This window comes from Nicotiana tabacum, chromosome 22, assembly GCF_000715075.1.
Source record: "Nicotiana tabacum cultivar K326 chromosome 22, ASM71507v2, whole genome shotgun sequence".
NCBI classification, from domain to species: Eukaryota; Viridiplantae; Streptophyta; class Magnoliopsida; order Solanales; family Solanaceae; genus Nicotiana; species Nicotiana tabacum.
Window position 1 is genome coordinate 68,923,964 of NC_134101.1, and position 7,965 is coordinate 68,931,928.

Consider the following 7,965-nt stretch of genomic DNA (forward strand, 5'->3'; position numbering starts at 1 on the left):
TGAATCATTCAAGATAAATCTTGTTTCTTAATCGAAGTATATCTTAAATAGTTGATAGATGTAAGACATGCAAACACACTCTTATATTAAATTAATTATCGTTAATCTTTTAAAGTCATAATAGGGACTCGTCTCATGGAGAGTCAACCTCTAAATGATAAGAGGCAACTATGGGCTAATCGATGCGGCGTTTGACTATCGCACACTTTACACTTTAGGGTGTGCGTTTCATATTTCAAGAACGTTTCATGCACGCATTAATGCCTTGAATTGTTCGCCTTATGTACTTAAAAAAGGAATTATGTTTAAAATTTCTTTTGAAGTACTTGACTATAATTTTTATAACATGTTACATATCTTGCTAAGAACTTGTTGACTTTGAATAGTAATTTGTTCATCAATTATTATGCCTAGAAGGTATAATTTATATCAATATACATTTTCATATCTATTTATTTTAAGGAGTCTGATGGGAATCTACCAAAGAAAAACACATTTATCAACAACTAGCCATTTTAATTATGCTACAAAAAATAGCCAAAAAATTACCAATGATATACTAATGAATTTGGGCCGCAAATGAAAGGTACGGTAACCAGAGAAGCCGACCCAATTTCGTAGCATATTTGCGTTTTTGTGTATGGGCTTAACGAGATTGGTCCAGAAAGTTCTCGACATCTGCTTATGTACGTTCCGGAATATACTTGGGGCAAGAAATATCGGTGCGGATAGAAGTATCGAGAAAGCACTAAACACTCTACGACAGTATAAATACCTACCCAGGTCCTCTTCCTTGAACCAACGAACTTGAAAGCTGAAAGCAAATTAAGAAAATTCTCAAAAAGCTCACTGAAAATGTCACTGATTCCAAGAATGTTCGGCGATCGACGAAGCAGTGTCTTTGATCCATTCTCAATTGACGTGTTTGATTCGTTCAGGGAATTGGGCTTTCCAGGTTCCAATTCAGGGGAGACTTCTGCTTTCGCGAACACTCGAGTCGATTGGAAGGAAACTCCGGAGGCTCATGTGTTCAAGGCCGATCTCCCTGGGCTTAAGAAGGAGGAAGTGAAAGTGGAGATCGAGGATGATAGGGTTCTTCAGATTAGCGGAGATAGGAACGTAGAGAAAGAAGACAAGAATGATACTTGGCACCGTGTGGAACGCAGCAGCGGCAAATTCATGAGGAGGTTCAGACTTCCGGAGAATGCGAAAATGGATCAAGTTAAGGCGGCGATGGAGAATGGAGTGCTCACTGTTACTGTTCCGAAAGAAGAGGTGAAGAAGCCTGATGTCAAGTCCATTGAGATCACTGGTTAGATAGACGCTTTAGCTGAAATATGTAAGTACGCTATGATATGTGAGCAAGTATATGTGAAATCGAATAGAAGTCTTTTGTGAATATTTGAAGTTTCTCTGTTTTTGTATCTTGTCTGTAGTCGAGTCTGTTAAAGGCGTGTTTGATGTGAATTTTTTGAAATTATATATGGAAAAGGCAGTAGTGTTGTTATAGAATCAAAGTGTTCTATTATCCTTCAATTCTGTTCAATTTCCCGTATTTTCCTTCTTCTTCGTCTTCTTAACTCCTTTTGGGTATGGGTGTACGTATTTAAGTCAAGAACTTTACACTCGATTCTTTCACTTTAATTTCAATGTCAAAGTAAAGATATGTTACTTCCTGGTCCACTTTAAGTTATATATTTTTTTTTTGTGGTTCACAATATTTGATTTTTTAAGATATCAAGAAGAAATTAACTTTTTCTTTCTAAAGTTGTCCTTGGAGTAAAGAGTCTAAGAGTAGTTTGTTATATTTTCAACGAGCAAATTAAGTTTAATATGGTCAATTTCATTATTAATTAATGCTAAAAGGTGAATTCCTTAATATACGTGAAAAAAGCCAAAAATCACTTAAAGTGGACCGGAGGGAGTGACTTATTAACGAATCTCTCAAGTTCTCAGTATAGGGGTGAGTCAAGTCAGATGAGGCCGCACTTGCCACGATGCTTGTCCAACGAGAGGTGGTACAAGCATAGTTCAGCCAACGAGATCTGTAGTTGGTTCGTCATCATCAGTACGCCCCCTAGGCAAGGTTCACAAGCACCAATCAATCATGGTAGAGGGAGAGGTGGAGCATCTAGCTCGAGCGATCCTCAAAACCGCATTTATGCATTAGCAGGTCGACAGAATCAGGAGTCGTCAGTATAGGGGTGAGTCAAGTCTGATGAGGCCGCACTTGCCACGATGTGCTTAGTGTGGTAAGCAGCATGTCGGGCAATGCCGTATGGGGTTGGGTGTTTGTTATACTTGTGGTTATCCAGGCCACGTTATGAGCGATTGTCCAACGAGAGGTGGTACAAGCATAGTTCAGCCAGCGGGATCTGTAGTTGGTTCGTCGTCATCAGTATGCCCCCTAGGCAAGGTTCACAAGCACCAATCGGTCGTGGTAGAGGGAGAGGTGGAGCATCTAGCTCGAGCGATCCTCAAAACTGCATTTATGCATTAGCAGGTCGACAGAATCAGGAATCGTCACCTGATGTTGTTACAGGTATATTATCAGTCTCCTCATATGATGTATATGCATTGATTGACCCCGGTTCCACCTTATCATATATTACTCTATTGGTTGCTAGTAAGTTTGGAATAAAACCTGAGTTGGTTAAACCTTTTTAGGTGTCCACACTTGTTGGGGATCCAGTGATAGCTAGGCGGGTATATAGAGATTGTATAGTAGTAGTAGTTCATAGTCGATCTACAATAGCAGACCTAATCGAGTTAGATATGGTAGAATTTGATGTTATAATGGGCATGGATTGGTTGGCTTCTTGTTATGCCAACGTTGATTGTAGATCAAAGATGGTCCGATTCCAATTCCCAGGGGAGCCTGTTTTGGAATGGAAAGGTAATACGGCATCGCCGAGAGGTAGATTTATTTCCTATCTCAAGACAAGGAAGACTAAAAGACTATGACGTTGATATTTTATACCATCCAGGGAAGGGGAATGTAGTAGCCAATGCCCTCAGCCGTAGATCTATGGGTAGCATATCATATTTACAGCTAGAGAAGAGAGGGATAGCCCGTGAGATTTATCAGCTAGCTATTCTTGGAGTTCGATTACTGGACTCAGGTGATACCGGAGTTACTATTCAGGACACGGCAACATCCATTTTAGTAACTGAAGTGAAGGAACGCCAGTACGAGGATCATGTGTTAACTCATTACAAGGATACAACCCCTCAGAAGGAGAAGACACCATTTGAGATTACAGGAGATGGAGTCCTTAGATATCGAGGACGATTATGTTCCCTAATTTTGCAGGGCTGTGCCGGCAGGTTATGGGAGAAACTCACTATTCTCGTTATTCTATCCATCCAGGAGCAACAAAAATGTATCATGATATCAGGGAAATATATTGGTGGGACGGAATGAAAAAGGATATAGCGGAGTTTGTTGAGGCACCGGGTGCTAGTCTCGCTCCCAGGTTCGGGGCGTGACAAACTTGGTATCAGAGCAGTTCTGTCCTAGGGAGTCTACAAGCCGTGTCTAGTAAGATCTTGTTTATAGATGGGTTGTGCACCACATTATATAAGCAGGGAGCTACAGGGCATTTAGGAGTTGGTTATCCTTCTTTCAAATCTACATCGTGTTGTAGAACTGAGTTATAGGAAATTTGAGTTAAACTTACGTGTTGGTGTTTGCATACACAGATGACGGTGACTAGGAAGACTACGGCTAGCTAGAGGGGAGATACAACAACAGGTGAGGGGACCAGCAGGGTACCCCCAGTAGATGGGTCCCAGTCTGAGGCCCAAGGCGAGACCCCTACTCAGCCATTACCGGCTTCTCCACCACCTGAGGAGATTCCTAGGGATACCGCACATCCAGTTCCCCCTCCACTTCCACCAGATCAGGACTTGAGGAGTGCAGTGCATTTGTTGGCACAATTGGTAGCTACCCAGCAACAAGCTAGAGCATCAGCTAGTGCAGGATCTTCTGAGGGGTCTGGGAGTTCAAGGGTCCGAGAGTTTATTTCTTTGATTCCCCCAGAGTTCACGGGGTCAGATCAAAGGGAGGACCCACATGATTTCATAGATCAGCTTCACAGGATCTTTCGGGTTATGCATGCCACAGAGAAAGAGGCAGTTGAGCTAGCAGCTTTTCGACTCCGAGATATAGCCATCCTTTGGTACGAGGGATGGGAGAGGTCCAGGGCACGTGATGCACCTCCAGCTAGTTGGGAGAATTTTTCAGATGCTTTCCTTGACCAGTACTTACCGCGGGAGATCCGACAGGCTCGGGTCGATCAGTTTCTAGCCCTTAAGCAGGGCAATATGAGTGTTCGAGAGTATAATCTCCGTTTTGACTCATTAGCCAGATATGCACCATCCATAGTTGCTACTATGCGTGACAGGATCCACAGGTTTATAGCAGGGTTAGCCCCAGAGTTGACCGAGGCATGTGCCACCGCTGCATTGCATGATAATATGGATATCTCTCGGATTTAGGCATTCGCTAAGAATATAGAAAAGGGTAGGCGTCGACAGCAGGGTACAGAGAGGACTGAGCAAGGGTAGCATAAGAGGATGAGATTTCCTAAATCTCAGGAGCAGTCTCAGGGTAGTTATAGGCCCCAGTACTTCGGACGACCACCTAGGCCTCTGCCACCTCAGTTACAGGGTTACAGGTATGACCGCTATACTCAGTCAGGACTAGGTGAGAGCTCACGGGCGTCGGTTTTGCAACGACAACGAGGTTCAAGGCAGACATGGTCATTTTCACCGCGGTGTGACATTTGTGGTAGAGGACACTTGGGCCAATGCCGAGCAGGTTCTGATGCTTGTTATACATGTGGGCGTCCGGGGCATATGATGCGAGATTTCCCAAATAGAGATTATGGGGGTATGGCACAACCAGCAAGTTCAGCGGAAGGATTATCTATGTCTGTGCATCCTTCAGGGCCCTAGTCTCAATCTTCAGCTGGTAGAGGTCGAGGCAGGGGTAAAGGTTCTAGTTCAGGTGTTAATCAGAACGGTATCTATACTTTAGCTGGTCGACAGGACCAGGAGTCTTCACCAGACGTTGTGACAGGTATATTGACCATTTGCTCTCACAATGCTTATGCTTTGATAGACCCATGATCTACTTTATCATATATTACCCCATTTGTCGCGGGGAAGTTTGGTATAGTGCCTGAAATACTAAGTGATCCTTTTGCGGTATCTACACCGGTCGGAGAATCGATTATTGCTAGACGGATTTACCGAGATTGTACGGTGACAGTTTGTAGTCGTCAGACCTCAGCCAGCCTAGTTGAGCTAGAGATGATGGATTTTGATGTTATCATGGGCATGGACTGGTTGGCAGCTTGCTATGCCATAGTTGATTGCCGAGCAAAGGCAGCGAGATTTTATTTTCCGGGTGAGGCAGTCCTTGAATGGGTAGGTAATACAGCGACACCCAATGGTAGGTTTATTTCCTATCTGAAGGCGAGGAAAATGATTGCAAAAGGGTGCATTTATCATATTGTGCGAGTTAGAGATGCAGATGCTGAGATACATACACTTCAGTCTATTCCCGTAGTCAAAGAGTATGAAGATGTGTTTCCAGATGAGCTCCCAGGTATTCCTCCAGAGCGAGAGATTGATTTTAGCATTGATTTTCTTCCAGGAACTCAACCAATATCCATCCCTCCGTATAGAATGGCACCTGCCGAATTAAAGGAGTTGAAGGAGCAGTTAAAAGATTTGCTGGAGAAAGATTTCATCATGCCTAGTACCTCATCTTGGGGTGCACCGGTACTCTTTGTGCGGAAGAAAGACAGCTCGTTGAGGATGTGTATCGATTATAGGCAGCTGAACAAGGTAACTATTAAAATAAGTATCCACTTCCAAGGATCGATGACTTGTTTGATCAGTTGCAGGGGGCTAGATTCTTTTCAAAGATAGATTTGAGATCGGGATACCACCAGGTTAGAGTTCGGGAGAAAGATATTCCGAAGACAGCCTTCAGGACCTGATATGGCCACTTCGAGTTCCTTGTCATGTCCTTCGGGTTGACGAATGCTCCCGCCGTATTTATGGACTTGATGAATAGCCTATTCCGTCCATTTTTAGATCTGTTCGTGATAGTATTTATTGATGATATTCTGGTCTATTCAAGTTCAAAGGATGAGCATGTAGACCACTTGCGAGCGGTACTCCAAACCCTCCGTGATTGTAAGTTGTATGCTAAGTTTTTTAAATATGAGTTCTGGTTGAAGTCTGTAGCATTCTTGGGGCATATTGTATCCGATGAAGGTATAAAGGTAGACACTCAGAATATTGAGGCCGTGAAATCTTGGCCTAGACCTATCACTCTGATAGAGGTTTGTAGCTTTCTAGGCTTAACAGGATACTACCGGAGGTTCGTAGAGGGTTTTTCTTCCCTTTCGGCACCATTGACAAAGTTGACGCAGAAATCAACTAAGTTTCAGTGGACGGAGGCTTGCGAGCAGAGTTTCCAAGAGCTTAAGAACAGGATGACCTCAGCGCCAGTTCTAACACTTCTAGAGGGTCCAGAGGGTTATGCCGTGTATTGTGATGCCTCAGGTGTCGGGTTAGGATGTGTCCTGATGCAACATGGGAAGGTAATTGCGTATGCTTCAAGGCAGTTAAGGAAGCACGAGAAAAATTATCCAACCCACTATCTCGAGTTAGCTGCGGTTGTCCATAAACTTAAGATATGGCGGCATTATTTATATGGTGTTCATGTTGATGTATTTACCGATCATAAAAGTCTGCAATATATATTCAAGCAAAAAGAGTTGAATTTGCGACAAAGGCGATGGCTTGAGTTATTGAAAGATTACGATGTTAATATTCTCTACCATCCAGGGAAAGCTAATGTTGTAGCAGACGCCTTAAGTCGCCGATCTATGAGTAGCTTAGCACATATAAAGGCCAAGAAAAGACAATTAACTAGAGAGATTCATCAATTGGCTTGTTTGGGGGTTCGGTTAGTAGATTCCGATGATGGTGGAGTTGTACTCCAAAACACTGCAAAATCATCTCTCATAGTTGAAGTCAAGGAAAGGCAGTACGAGGACCCAGAGTTGGTCGAGTTGAGAGAGCGAGTTCCGCAGCAGAAGAATCCATTGTTAGAGCTCAAGGGAGATGGGGTTCTCAGATACAGGGGTCGTTTGTGTGTTCCAGATGTAAAAGGGCTACGAGACAGGATTATGTCATAGGCACATTCATCCTGGATCAACGAAGATGTATCATGACATTAAGGATGTGTACTGGTGGAACGATATGAAGAAGAACATTGCTGAGTTTGTCGCCCAGTGTCCTAGTTGCCAGCAGGTGAAAATAGAGCATCAGAAGCCCGGAGGGCTAATGCAGACTATAGAGATCCCGACATGGAAATGGGAGGCGATAAACATGGACTTTGTCATGGGTTTACCTCATTTTCATTGTAAGTTCGATTCTATATGGGTGATAGTCGATAGGCTCACTAAATCGGCTCATTTTCTACCGGTCAGATCTACATATACAGCAGAAGATTATGCAAAGTTATATATTAAGGAGATAGTGCGGCTACACGGAGTACCAGTATCTATTATATCTGACCGTGGGGCCCAGTTTACAGCACATTTTTGGAGGTCATTTCAGAGAGGTCTAGGGACTCAGGTGAATCTCAGCACAACTTTTCATCCACAGACTGATGGGCAAGCCGAGCGCACAATTCAGACGCTCGAGGATATGTTACGAGCATGTGTGTTGGATTTTAAAAGAAGTTGGGATGAACATCTACCTCTTGTTGAGTTTGCATATAATAACAGTTACCACTCCAGTATCTAGATGGCTTCGTATGAGGCTTTGTATGGGCGTAAGTGCAGATCTCCTATAGGGTGGTTTGATGTTGGAGAATCTGGGTTACATGGGCCAGACCTAGTTTAGCAGGCTGTAGAGAAAGTAAAGCTTATCCGGGAG

At 43.4% G+C, this 7,965-nt stretch overlaps 1 protein-coding gene across 1 annotated transcript; it reads left to right on the plus strand.

The window, feature by feature from the left end:
- Nucleotides 1-716: 716 nt before the first annotated feature.
- On the plus strand, nucleotides 717-1,536 carry LOC107786233 (17.6 kDa class I heat shock protein). The gene has a single exon (XM_016607683.2). It carries the CDS (start codon nucleotides 856-858, stop codon nucleotides 1,315-1,317), a length of 462 nt encoding a protein of 153 aa, XP_016463169.2. The 5' UTR covers nucleotides 717-855; the 3' UTR covers nucleotides 1,318-1,536.
- Nucleotides 1,537-7,965: the final 6,429 nt, after the last annotated feature.

Bases quoted from the DNA above. Each gene is read 5' to 3' on its own strand.
- LOC107786233 (XM_016607683.2), top strand. From the start codon at position 856: ATGTCACTGATTCCAAGAATGTTCGGCGATCGACGAAGCAGTGTCTTT.